We start from the raw sequence: 14,066 nt of genomic DNA on the forward strand, positions 1-14,066 counted from the left end.
TGTATCTGTACTTTATATGCATGTTCTACAGTCAATGTATTTTGTATCCTCATTCCTGACCCCTCCCCCTTGGTGCTCACAGAAACATTCCTACATTATCACACTGCTGTTAAACTGATACAGCTTTAAACTGACACAGCTTTGTGAGAACCACCCCCCCCCCATTCAAGGCCAACTCACAGGGCTTCAGGCAAAGACTGTAATGTTTAAAGATAAGCTGCACAATGGGTCACACAAATTCACAAACTTGGCAGCCACTAACCCACAGGTCCAAAGGGGGGGGGACAAATTGGATATTTTCTTACATCTATCACATCCAATAGGATGACCCAACAGGCACCCATGGGGTTCAGGAGACCAATAGGGGGTGTAGCAACCCCAGACCTACTGGAGTACCCCACCCTGTAGTTAGGCTGCCACCAACCATTCGCTCTACCAAGTCACCCAGACCAGGAATGGATTTTAATAAACAAAAGAACAAGGTTTATTGAAAAAACAAACAGGGTAAATAAAAGGATCAGGTAAATAGGATACTGGAACTTGGTATAGTCCCGATCATACACATACAACAGATTGGCTCCCACGGAACACTTTAAGGTAACGCACAGACCCTGAACCTATCAGTTCTGGCTACCTAGATAGAAACCTGAACCTATCAGGTATGTACTATCTGACGAACAGTTGTACCCAGTCTGACCCACAGACTCCAACTCCACTTCTCCACGTCAGCTCTCCTACGATGGACTTCCCCCCAATATATATACAGTACAGCTCCTCCCCCCTGATGTCCCGCCTTCCACTCCCCATAGGATGGAACTTTCCCTCCAACCCCATGACAGACAGGTACCATCAGTGCTGTATGTGACACCTCCCCCCTTTATAAGTTGTTTTGCGGGGGAAAAGCTAAAGTGCTTTTCTCCAAAAAAACAACCAGGATCAAAACACATCAACAGTTATACATTATAATACAATCCCATAACCCATACTTACTCACTCTAGGTCAAACATATCACTTCTGCATTTAAACATTAATATTTGCAATACATTAAGTTACCTTTATTAATACAAACCAAGCCTGTTCAATAACCAGGTACATTTAAATTTTGGTCACCAAAATTTACACAGTCCATGGTTTCTTCGCCGTCTTCACTCGTCGGGTCTTCTTGACAAGGCGTCAGCAACACAGTTCATTGTCCCTCTGACCACCTTCACTTCAAAGTCATAATCTTGCAGGTTTAAAGCCCACCTCAAAAGTTTACTATTATGGGTTTTCATTGTCTTTAACCACTGCAGTGGTGAGTGGTCAGTGCACAGAACAAAATGTCTTCCCCAGATGTAAGGTTTGGCCTTCTGAATCGCGTATACTATGGCCAGGCACTCCTTTTCCACGGTTGCCAAATGTCTCTCACCTTTCTGGAGTTTCCTACTCAGGTAGGACACTGGAAGCTGGTCACCATTTTCATCCTCCTGGCAAAGAACTGCTCCTACCCCACTGTTAGACGCATCGGTGTAGATGATGAACTCCCGGTCGAAGTCGGGAGCACGCAGCACTGGATACTGGATGAGCGCCTCCTTCAACCTCCGGAACGCCTCCTCACAGTCACTGGTCCACGGGATGCGGTCATCAGTCTTCTTCCGCATCAGATCGGTCAGCGGAGTCGCCATCTCGCTAAACCTCGGGATGAACTTTCTGTAGTAGCCCACCAACCCAAGAAATGATTTGACTTTTTTCTTGGTGTTGGGTCTGGGCCAATCACGAACGGCTTCTATCTTGGCCTCTAGGGGTTTGATCACTCCTCCCCCTACTATGTGACCCAAGTATTTTATTTCTGGGCTACCCAGCTGACACTTGCTTGCCTTTACTGTTAGCCCTGCTGCACTTAACCTCTGCAGCACTATCTCCAGGTGTTTCAGGTGATCTTCCCAGGTATTGCTGAAGATCCCTATATCGTCAATGTAGGCCACAGTAAAGTCACTGAGCCCTGCTAAGGTCTGGTCCATCAGCCTTTGGAATGTGGCTGGTGCATTTCTGAGACCAAAACTAAGGACTCTAAACTCATATAGACCGAAAGGGCTGCAAAATGCGGTCTTTTCCTGATCCCTGGGATCAATCCTTAATTGCCAGTAACCCTTTACTAGGTCCAACGATGAAATGAACCGACAACCCCCTATGGTTTCAATCAGGTTGTCTAGCCTGGGCATTGGGTAGGCATAAGGAGTGGTTACGCGGTTTAATTTCCGGTAATCTACACCAAATCTAATGCTCCCATCAGGCTTGTCCACCAGGACTATCGGAGAGGACCAAGGACTAGAAGAGGGGACGATTATGTTCTCCCTAAGCATCTCGTCCAGCTCCTTCAGCACCTTGTCCCTATAGGGTCCCGTCACTCGGTATGGGGATACTGCTTGCGGGGGTGCATCCCCTGTGTGGATCCGATGCATCACTCCCTTCACTATCCCCGGCTTATTTGAAAAAACCTTATGATATTTAGTGAGCAGCACTTGTAGTTCTTGCTGCTGGTCTTGGGTGAGTGCAGGACTGATCTTCACCTCATCTGGGTTGTATTTCACTTCCCCTCTACCCTCCCAGAAGGGCAATTCAGCTTCCTCACTCTCAGCTGCTTTTATGGCGAATAAAACCCTCTGTTCCCCTCTGTAGTAGGGTTTCAGGGCATTCACATGTACCACCCTCCGTGCTTGGTGTTCCTCCTGTTCTATAAGGTTGTTCTGGTCCGACATCTTGGAAATGACCCTGTATGGTCTTGCCCATTTGAGCTGCAGTTTGTTCTCTTTGCAGGGCCTAAGCCAAAGCACTTCCTCCCCTGGGTTAAAGTGCCTCTCCCTGGCTTTCTGGTCACACCAGGTTTTCTGTCTGACCTTCTGAGCTTGCAGGTTTTCTGCTGCTAGCTCTAGGTTTCTCTTCAGGTCATTCATTAAAGTGTCTATATACGTCACAACATCTTGTGGGTCATCCTGGGTGATCTGCTCCCAATTCTGTTTGATTAAATCAAGTGGACCTTTTACTATTCTCCCAAACAAAAGTTCAAACGGACTGAACCCGGTACTGGCTTGGGGCACTGATCGGTAAGCAAACAAGAGGGATTGCAGCTTCTGGTCCCAATTGTTTGGATTCTCTGCCAAGTAAGCCCTAATCATGCACATCAGAGTCCCATTGAACTTCTCCGTTAACCCATTACTTTCGGGGTGATAGGCAGTGGTTTCCTTGTGTTTAATTCCACAGATTTGCCACAACCGTTTCATGAGCTTTGATGTAAACGATGTGCCCAAATCTGTGATTATTTCTGAGGCAAATCCCATCCTGGACATATACCCCACCAAGGCATCTGCCACTGTGTTAGTTTCGATGTTAGTCAAGGGAATGGCTTCGGGGTACCTCGTGGCATGGTCCACAATGGTGAGAATGAACCGGTTCCCCCTCTTTGTGGCCTTGGGCAAAGGTCCCACAATATCCACTCCTATACATTTGAACGGGGTGTCAATCACAGGCAAAGGGCACAACTTCGCTTTGGTCCTGTCACGGTTATTCCCCTGCCTCTGACACACATCACATTGTTTACAGAACTCCTTGATCTGCTTCCCTATTTCAGGCCAGTAAAAATTTTGTGTTATTCTCTGCTGTGTTTTGTTTACCCCCAAGTGCGCAGCAAACATGTCAGAGTGCCCCCTTTGTAAGATCATGGGGCGATACTTTTCAGGTACCACTAGCTGACTTCTGATCCCATCTCCCCCTTTTGAGATATTCATCAGGGTCTCTCTATATAAAATTCCCTTTTTCCCGTGAAATCTCGCTGGGGTTTCAGGTGTTAGCTGGGTGTCTGTCACCTTTTCAAAACACTTTCGGAGAGTGGCGTCTGCCTTTTGCTCTTGGCCAAATTTGCTGTCTGTTTTTAAGGTTTCTGCCACAGCTTCGGGACTACCCTCATCTGTTTCAGCCTCGGGCTCTTCAGGACCCCCCTGAACTATCCCCGTGGTAGCTTGTGAGTGTGTAATCACTAGCACCCGTTTCACATGTTCAGCCAGGTCATTTCCCACGAGCACGGCTGCTGGCAGAGTCGATGAAATCGCTAGACGCCAAACTCCCCTCCAGCCTTGAAAGCTCACAGGTACCTCAGCTACTGGCAGTGAGATCACCTGCCCCTCAATCCCTGCCACCTTCATTTGGGATTATATGCTTCCTCGGAATAATGTCTGGATGGCACAGGGTCACCTGGGAACAAGTATCCCTTAGCCCCCTATACTGATGGTCAAGTATTCCTACGTCCACCCCAGCGGTCTCAAACAATTGCAAATCTGTCCTAACTAGTAAGCAGCGCTTGACCTCCACAAGAGGACCATTTTCCCCAGCCTGATCAGCAGATGTAACTAGTCCAGAGTGAGTCGCCATGGCAACAGGCTCCCTCAGTGGCAAGGAGCTTTGCTCTGTCTGGACACAGAACACAGCTTTTGGCTTGGTTCCACTCAAATCATGAGGCAAATTTCCCTTTAGCTGCTTTAATTTCTCACACTCCGAGATTAGATGGCCCTTTCCTTGACAGAAATAACATTTTCTGCTGTACTTGGGAGTCTTTCTCATCTGTTTTTGGTTTTCCCTCCAAAATCTGAGGTCTTGGTGGTTTCATGTCAGAGGGCTTCCCTTCAACATGGGCCCCTCCCCCTTGCTGGTTTTTCCCTGGTCCCTGAGAGTACCTGCTGTAGGTTTCTTTGGGCTTACCCACAGTTTTCCCCTCAGCACCTAAGGGCTTCCTTATTTGGGAAATAAAATCTGCGATCTCCGCCGCTTCTGTCACAGTTTTAGGTTTCCTCTCTCGCACATGGAACTTTAGTTCCCCCTGCAGGACTGAATAAAATTGTTCCAGCGCTATCAGGTCTTTGAGCTGCTGGAAGGTCTCCGTCCCCTCCTGAGACAGCCATTTGTCTAGCAACCTCACCAGTTGGGCCCCCACTTGGGTAAAAGTCTGCTCTCGTTTTTTTGTGAGTGACCTGAATTTTTGCCTCAGCTGTTCAGCATTTCTCCCATGCCGGGCAAACACCAGTTTTTTAAACTCAGCGAAGTCTTTCAGCAGTTCCACTGGCATCTCTGCATAGACTTCTGCCAGGCTGCCACTGATTAAAGATCGCATAATGGTCATCTTCTCAGTTTCCCTTACTGAGAAGTCCACAAACGCTCTTTCCACGAGGGAAAAGAACACCTCAGGGCAATCTCCCTTGTTGTACACAGGGAATTTCTTCAAGTCAGTTTTAGACAGGCTGCCTTCCCCATTCCCTGGGTTCCCCTCATTATTATTGTTATTCCTATTTCTACTCATTATTTCCAGCTTCTTCAGCTCAAACGCCATTCTTTCCAACTCCAACTGTCTCTGTTTCTCTTCCCTTTCCATTTCAAATTGTCTTTGTTTCTCCCTTTCCCTTTCCTCCATTTCCCTCACCCTCAGTTCATGCTGTTGGGCTAGGAGCATTTTTCTGAGTTCTGAGGTCAGTTCTCCCGTGCTCTCATCCTGCACTGAGCCAAATTCCTCCTCAGAACCTTGGTCTCCCTGTGGTTCTCTCACTTCCCCCATTTCTGCCATTTGGCTTCGAGTCAAGGGCATAATCCCCCCAGAACAGGCTGCCTTCAAAAGTCACGCCTCAAAATAAAACGATGACTTTTTTTCCTTTTGCCTCAGAAACAGCCTTCTATAGACTGCTGCTGTCCCTCCAGCACCAACTTGCAACTGTTGCCAGGCAGAATCCACCCCCTCTGCTAGGCCTCTCAGCAGACAGGCTAGATCACTGTTACTTCACGCAGCTTTGCCTCAGCCCTTTCCCGCCAAAACGGGTTGCCTCAGAGCTCCCTAATCTAGTCCCCCAATCTGAGTTTGCACGTTCTTCCACTAGCCTACCTCCCCGTGAGGTAAGCCTAGAAGATTACCTACGCGCCCTCAGATTTTCCCTGACTAGACCCCCCTTGCTCTGGGCACACTAGCCAAGGCTTTGCTGGACCACTGGGCAACTGGACCAGTCGTATCCCACCCGCTGGACACCAATAAATGTAGCAACCCCAGACCTACTGGAGTACCCCACCCTGTAGTTAGGCTGCCACCAACCATTCGCTCTACCAAGTCACCCAGACCAGGAATGGATTTTAATAAACAAAAGAACAAGGTTTATTGAAAAAACAAACAGGGTAAATAAAAGGATCAGGTAAATAGGATACTGGAACTTGGTATAGTCCCGATCATACACATACAACAGATTGGCTCCCACGGAACACTTTAAGGTAACGCACAGACCCTGAACCTATCAGTTCTGGCTACCTAGATAGAAACCTGAACCTATCAGGTATGTACTATCTGACGAACAGTTGTACCCAGTCTGACCCACAGACTCCAACTCCACTTCTCCACGTCAGCTCTCCTACGATGGACTTCCCCCAAATATATATACAGTACAGCTCCTCCCCCCTGATGTCCCGCCTTCCACTCCCCATAGGATGGAACTTTCCCTCCAACCCCATGACAGACAGGTACCATCAGTGCTGTATGTGACAGGGGGATGCTGTGCTTTATTGTCCTTTGTAAGAAACTTATAAAATGCTTTACCAATGTATGATGAGGGCTCCCGGTCCGCTTTTTAGGAACGGAGTCCAGCTATATGTTTTTAATAAATTGGCTTACATATAGACCGACCAATGCACCATCTTATCTGTTATTCCTGCCGGAGAATCGGGACCGAAATTGGGTGGTAACAGGTGTGCTAACCTGGATTTCTAGGAGTTGTCGTCTAAGAACTCCTTCATGGGTTTCTGCCTTGTCCTGGTGAAGGGGCCTGAGTAATTCAGAGAAGCTATGGGCTATGCCATGCAGGGCCACCCAAGATGGACAGGTCATAGTGCAGAGTTCTGACTAAACGTGATTCATTGTCAACAAAATAGTGGGGAAAGCTCTACTGGGATACAATCTCAAAAATGATAGAATGATTTCAATACGAATCCAAGGCAGACCTTTTAACATCACAGTCATCCAGGTTGATGCACCAACCACCGATGCTGAAGAGGCTGAAACTGACCAATTCTATGAAGACTTACAACACTTTCTAGAATTGCCACCAAAGAAAGATGTTCTTGTCATTATAGGGGACTGGAATGCTAATGTAGGGCGTCAACAGGTAAAAGGAACAACAGGTAAGTTTGGCCTTAAGAGTTCAAAACAAAGCAGGGCAAAGGCTAATAGAGATTTGTCAAGAGAAGAAGCTAGTCATCACACTCTTTTCCAACAACACAAGAGGCGACTCTATACATGGAAATCACCAGATGGGCAATATCGAAATCAGATTGATTATATTCTCTGCAGCCAAAGATGGAGAAGCTCTATACAGTCAGCAAAAACAAGACCTGGAGCTGATTGTGGTTCTGATCATCAGCTTCTCATAGCAAAATTCAAGCTTAAACTGAAGAGAGTAGGAAAATCCACTGGGCTCCTCAGGTATAATCTAAACCAAATCCCGTATGAATACACAGTGGAAGTAAAGAACAGATTGAAGGAACTCGATTTGGTGGACAGAGTGCCTGAAGAACTATGGATAGAGGCTCGTAACATTGTCCAGGAGGCAGCAACAAAAACCATCCCAAAGAAAAGGAAATGCAAGAAAGCAAAGTGGCTGTCCAACGAGGCTTTACAAATAGCAGAGAAGGGAAACAAAATGCAAGGGAGATAGGGAAAGTTACAGAAAATTGAATGCAGACTTCCAAAGAAAAGCAAGGAGAGACAAGAGGGCCTTCTTAAATGAACAATGCAAAGAAATAGAGGAAATTAACAGAAAAGGAAAAACCAGAGATCTGTTCAGGAAAATTGGAGATATTAGAGGAACATTTCGTGCAAAGATGAACATGATAAAGGACAAAAATGGGAGGGACCTAACAGAAGCAGAAGACATCAAGAAGAGGTGTCAAGAATACACAGAGGAATTATATCAGAAAGAGTTGGATATCCCGGACAACCCAGACAATGTGGTTGCTGACCTTGAGCCAGACATCCTGGAGAGTGAAGTCAAGTGGGCCTTAGAAAGCCTGGCTAACAATAAGGCCAGTGGAGGTGATGACATTCCAGTTGAACTGTTTAAAATCTTAAAAGATGATGCTGTTAAGGTGCTACATTCAATATGCCAGCAAGTTTGGAAAACTCAACAGTGGCAGGAGGATTGGAAAAGATCAGTCTACATCCCAATTCCAAAGAAAGGCAGTGCCAAAGAATGCTCCAACTACCATACAATTGCACTCATTTCCCACGCTAGTAAGGTTATGCTCAAAATCCTAGAAGGTAGGCTTCAGCAGTATGTGGACCGAGAACTCCCAGATGTACAAGCTGGATTTCGAAGGGGCAGAGGAACTCAAGACCAAATTGATAACATGCGCTGGATTATGGAGAAAGCCAGAGTTCCAGAAAAAGATGTACTTCTGCTTCATTGACTATGCAAAAGCCTTTGACTGTGTGGACCACAGCAAACTATGGCAAGTCCTGAAAGAAATGGGAGTGCCTGACCACCTTGTCTATCTCCTGAGAAACCTATATGTGGGACAGGAAGCAACAGTTAGAACTGGATACGGAACAACTGGGAAAGGAGTACGACAAGGCTGTATATTGTTTCCCTGCTTATTTAACTTATATGCAGAACACATCATGCGGAAGGCTAGACTGGAGGAATCCCAAGCCGGAATTAAGATTGCCGGAAGAAATATCAACCATCTCAGATATGCAGATGATACCACTCTGATGGCAGAAAGTGAGGAGGAATTAAAGAACCTTGTAATGAGGGTGAAACAGGAGAGTGCAAAAAACGGCCTGAAACTCAACATCAAAAAAACTAAGATAATGGCCACTGGTCCCATCACCTCCTGGCAAATAGAAGGGGAAGATATGGAAGCAGTGACAGATTTTACTTTCTTGGGCTCCATGATCACTGCAGATGGAGACAGCAGCCACGAAATTAAAAGAGGCCTGCTTCTGGGGAGGAAAGCGATGACAAACCATGACAGCATCTTAAAAAGCAGAGACATCACCTTGCCAACAAAAGTCCGAATAGTCAAAGCTATGGTTTTTCCTGTCGTGATGTATGGATGTGAGAGCTGGACCATAAAGAAAGCAGACCGCCAAAGAATTGATGCTTTTCAATTGTGGTGCTGGAGGAGGCTCTTGAGAGTCCCCTGGACTGCAAGGAGAACAAACCTATCAATTCTAAAGGAAATCAACCCTGAGTGCTCCCTGGAAGGACAGATCAACATGTCCCGGGCAACCCAGATAGTGTGGTTCCTGACCTTGAGCCAGACATCCTGGAGAGTGAAGTGGGCATTAGAAAGCATGGGTTACAACAAGGCCAGTGGAGGTGATGGCATTCCAGTCAAGTTATTTACAATCTTAAAAGATGATGCTGTTAAGTTGCTACACTCAGCAGTGGCGATATGATTGGAAAAGATCAGTCTACATCCCGATCCCAAAGAAGGGCAGTGCCAAAGAATGCTCCAACTACCCTACAATTGCATTCATTTCACACACTTGCAAGATTATGCTCAAAATCCTCCAAGGTAGGCTTCAGCACCATGAAGTACAAGCTGGATTTCAAAGTGGCAGAGGAATTAGAGACCAAATTGCTAACTTGCGCTGGATCTACTTCTGCTTCATTGAATACGCAAAAGCCTTTGACTGTGTAGACCACAGCAAACTTTGGCAAGTCCTTAAAGAAAGGGGAGCGCCTGACCACCTTTTCTATCTCCGGAGAAACCTATACATGGGAAAGGAAGCAACAGTTAGAACAGAATATTGAAACACTGATTGGTTCAAAATTGGGAAAGGAGTACGACAAGGCTGTATATTGTCTCCCTGCTTATTAAACTTATATGCAGAATACATCATGCGAAAGGCCGGACTGGAGGAATCCAATCCAGAATTAATATTGCCGGAAGAAATGTCAACAACCTCATATATGCAGATGATACCACTCTCATGGCAGAAAGTGAGGAGAAATAAAAGAACCTCTTAATGAGGGTGAAACGGGAGAGCGCCAAAAACAGTCTGAAGCTCAACATCAAAAAAACTAGGATCATGGCCACTGGTCCCATGGCCTCCTGGCAAATAGAAGGGGATGACATGGAGGCAGTGACAAATTGTTCTTTCATGGGCTCCATGATCACTGCAGATGGTGACAGCAGCCACAAAATTAAAAGACACCTGCGTCTTGGGAAGAAAGCGATGATAAACCTAGACATCATCTTAAAAAGAAGAGACATCACCTTGCCAGCAAAAGCCCACATAGTCAAACTATTTTTTTTTCAGTAGTGTTTTATGGAAGTGAGAGCTGGTCCATTAAGAATGCTGACCGCTGAAGAATTAATGCTTTTGAATTGTGGTGCTGGAGGAGGCTCTTGAGAGTCCCGTGGACTGCAAGGAGAACATGCCTATCCATTCTAAAGGAAAATCAACCCTGAGAGCTCACTGGAAGGACAGATCCTATAGCTCCCCAGTGTGGGTCCTTTGATGTAACCTAAGGGCATCACTGCGACTAAAGCTCTTTCCGCATTCCATGCATTTATGTGGTTTCTCCCCAGTGTGGGTCCTTTGATGTACCCTAAGCTGACCACTCTGAATAAAGCTCTTTCCACATTCCATGCATTTATGTGGTTTCTCCCCAGTGTGGGTCCTTTGATGTAATATAAGGGAACCATTGCAACTAAAACTCTTTCCACATTCTATGCATTTATGTGGTTTCTCTCCAGTGTGGGTCCTTTGATGTGACCTAAGATGACCACTGTGAGTAAAGCTCTTTCCACATTCCATGCATTTATGTGGTTTCTCCCCAGTGTGGGTCCTTTGATGTGACCTAAGATGACCACTGCGACTAAAGCTCTTTCCACATTCCATGCATTTATGTGGTTTCTCTCCAGTGTGGATCCTTTGATGTAACCTAAGTTCACCACTGTGAGTAAAGCTCTTTCCACATTCTATGCATTTATGTGGTTTCTCCCCAGTGTGGGTCCTTTGATGTAATCTAATGGCATCACTGTGTCTAAAGCTCTTTCCACATTCCATGCAATGATGTGGTTTCTCCCCAGTGTGGATCCTTTGATGGATCCTAAGGTTACTACTGCGACTAAAGCTCTTTCCACATTCCATGCATTTATGTGGTTTCTCCCCAGTGTGGGTCCTTTGATGTATCCTAAGTTGACCACTCTCACGAAAGCTCTTTCCACATTCCATGCATTTATGTGGTTTCTCCCCAGTGTGGGTCCTTTGATGTAATCTAAGTGCATAACTCCGACTAAAACTCTTTCCACATTCTATGCATTTATGTGGTTTCTCCCCAGTGTGGGTCCTTTGATGTGACCTAAGATGACCACTGCGACTAAAGCTCTTTCCACATTCCATGCATTTATGTGGTTTCTCCCCAGTGTGGGTCCTTTGATGTAATATAAGGGAACCATTGCAACTAAAACTCTTTCCACATTCTATGCATTTATGTGGTTTCTCCCCAGTGTGGGTACTTTGATGTGACCTAAGATGACCACTGCGACTAAAGCTCTTTCCACATTCCATGCATTTATGTGGTTTTTCTCCAGTGTGGATCCTTTGATGTAACGTAAGTTCACCACTGTGAGTAAAGCTCTTTCCACATTCTATGCATTTATGTGGTTTCTCCCCAGTGTGGGTCCTTTGATGTAATCTAATGGCATCACTGTGTCTAAAGCTCTTTCCACATTCCATGCAATGATGTGGTTTCTCCCCAGTGTGGATCCTTTGATGGATCCTAAGGTTACTACTGTGACTAAAGCTCTTTCCACATTCCATGCATTTATGTGGTTTCTCCCCAGTGTGGGTCCTTTGATGTAATCTAAGTGCATCACTCCGACTAAAGCTCGTTCCACATTCCATGCATTTATGTGGCTTCTCCCCAGTGTGGGTCCTTTGATGTACCTTAAGGGCACCACTATGACTAAAGCTCGTTCCACATTCCATGCATTTATGTGGCTTCTCCCCAGTGTGGGTCCTTTGATGTAACCTAAGGTTACCACTGTGACTAAAGCTCTTTCCACATTCCATGCATTTATGTGGTTTCTCCCCAGTGTGGGTCCTTTGATGTGACCTAAGGTTACCACTGTGACTAAAGCTCGTTCCACATTCCATGCATTTATGTGGCTTCTCCCCAGTGTGGGTCCTTTGATGTAACCTAAGGTTACCACTGTGACTAAAGCTCTTTCCACATTCCATGCATTTATGTGGTTTCTCCCGAGTGTGAGTCCTTTGACGTAACCTAAGATCACCACTGTGACGTTGATGTGACCTAAGTTGACCATTTTCACTGAAGCTTTTTTGACACGCCATGCATTTATATGGTTTCTTCCCTGTGTGAGTTCTTCGATGTGAACGCAGATTTCTTCTTCTGCTGAAACTCTTTTCACATTCAGTGTTTTTGTATGATTTCTCCCCAGGGTGAGTTCTTTAAATTGAACTAGCGGCACTGGTCTGAAGCTATTTCCACAGCCCTTTCTCCTCTAGTTCATGGGTTTTTCCAAGCTTTTCTTCCCGGCTTCACACTTGACTCTTTTCAGGGCCAGAAGAAGCGGCTCTGTATAATTCTGGCCATCGTATTTGTTACCTGATAGAGAAAAAAGAAGATGTCTTGACAATGTCACACAGAGCAGAATGTAACTGGAGGTCAAACCAAAGAGTTTGCTCTCTCTTTGACCCCTTTGAAAGGCATATGTCTCTTGAAGGCTTTACAGGCAACATATGAAAAATTAGCCGTATTGTGCAAATAGCATGGACTCCCCTTGCCTGAACTGATACTTCCAAAGGGACAGGGATGGGAAAATATAGTTGATTAATATTAACCACTATCTGAAATAATATTAGTCATCGGCCATCAAGTCAATTCTGACTGATGGCAACCCTTTTTTCAGGGGTTTCTGGGTAGAGAATACTCAAAAGTCATTCCCCATTCCTTGCTTCTGGGACCGTGCAGTTTCCCAAAGGCCACACAGGCTGACTTTACTCGTCGGAGACGCAGTGGGGAATCTCTGGTTCTGCAACTGGATATTTAAGCCACAGAGCTATCCAGCCAGCTTAAAAATACAAGGAGAGACTTTGATTAGAATTGAGGGTTTGATTAGACTATTTCCTCCACTGTACAAGTACTTAATGTAAAGGCATTGCAAGTCCACAAATGTATTGAAAATGGTGATCCCTTGAAACGAGAAAGGGAAGGAAGACTTCAAGAACCTGGATTAATAAAAAGCCACTGTTGGCTCACATTTAGCTTGCGATCTACATCAATTCTAACATTCCTCTCACTCGTACTTTTGCTGAGCCATGTATCCCCCATCTTTTAACTGTGCAATTGGTTTCTTTTTCCAAGGTGCAGGACTTTGCACTTGACCGTGACCAGGTAGGATCTTGCGAAAAAGAGGGGGGAAATGGTTTAAATCTTGATAAATAAAGATAAATGTTAATGGCTGAAGAGGAAGATAATTTAAACCCTACAAAGGATGGAAGAAGATATAATATTACAATATATAATATATATTGTAATATGATATATGATATATATGAAAGTATAATATTACAACCTCTTCATGGATTGCTGCCTTATTGTGGCAAAGGGACTTGAGTAATTCAGAGAAGCTATGGACTATGCCGTGCAGGGACACCCAAGACAGACAGGTCATAGTGGGGAGTTCCGACTAAACGCAATCCACCTGGAGTAGGAACTGGCAATGCCACTCCAGTATCATTGCCAAGAACACCCCATGAACAGAATCAAAAGGCTAAAATATATGACGTTAGAAGATGGGCCCCTCAGGTCGGAAGGCGTCCAATATGCTACTGAGGAAGAGCGGAGGACAAGTACAAGTAGCTCCAGAGCTAATGGTTGGGCCAAAGTCGAAAGGACGCTCAACTGTGGACGGGCCTGGAAGGGAAAGGAAAGTCCGATGCTGCAAAGAAGAATACTGCATAGGAACGTGGAATGTAAGATCTATGAACCTTGGGAAGCTGGAGGTGGTCAAACAGGAGATGGCAAGA

The 14,066-nt window shown here is 45.5% G+C and overlaps 1 protein-coding gene across 4 annotated transcripts in view; it reads right to left on the bottom strand.

Moving 5' to 3' along the window:
- Positions 1 to 6,136: 6,136 nt before the first annotated feature.
- Positions 6,137 to 14,066, bottom strand: part of LOC144587217 (uncharacterized) — a 180,537-nt gene continuing 172,607 nt past the window's right edge. For all 4 annotated transcript variants that reach the window (XM_078387065.1, XM_078387068.1, XM_078387067.1 and 1 more), the window contains one exon: positions 6,137 to 12,642. In XM_078387065.1, the coding sequence (XP_078243191.1) occupies positions 10,500 to 12,368 (1,869 nt within the window). In that variant the 5' untranslated portion in view covers positions 12,369 to 12,642 and the 3' untranslated portion in view covers positions 6,137 to 10,499. The remainder of the gene's footprint in view (positions 12,643 to 14,066) is intronic.

The sequence above is a fragment of the Pogona vitticeps genome, chromosome 2 (genome assembly GCF_051106095.1).
Source record: "Pogona vitticeps strain Pit_001003342236 chromosome 2, PviZW2.1, whole genome shotgun sequence".
NCBI classification, from domain to species: Eukaryota; Metazoa; Chordata; class Lepidosauria; order Squamata; family Agamidae; genus Pogona; species Pogona vitticeps.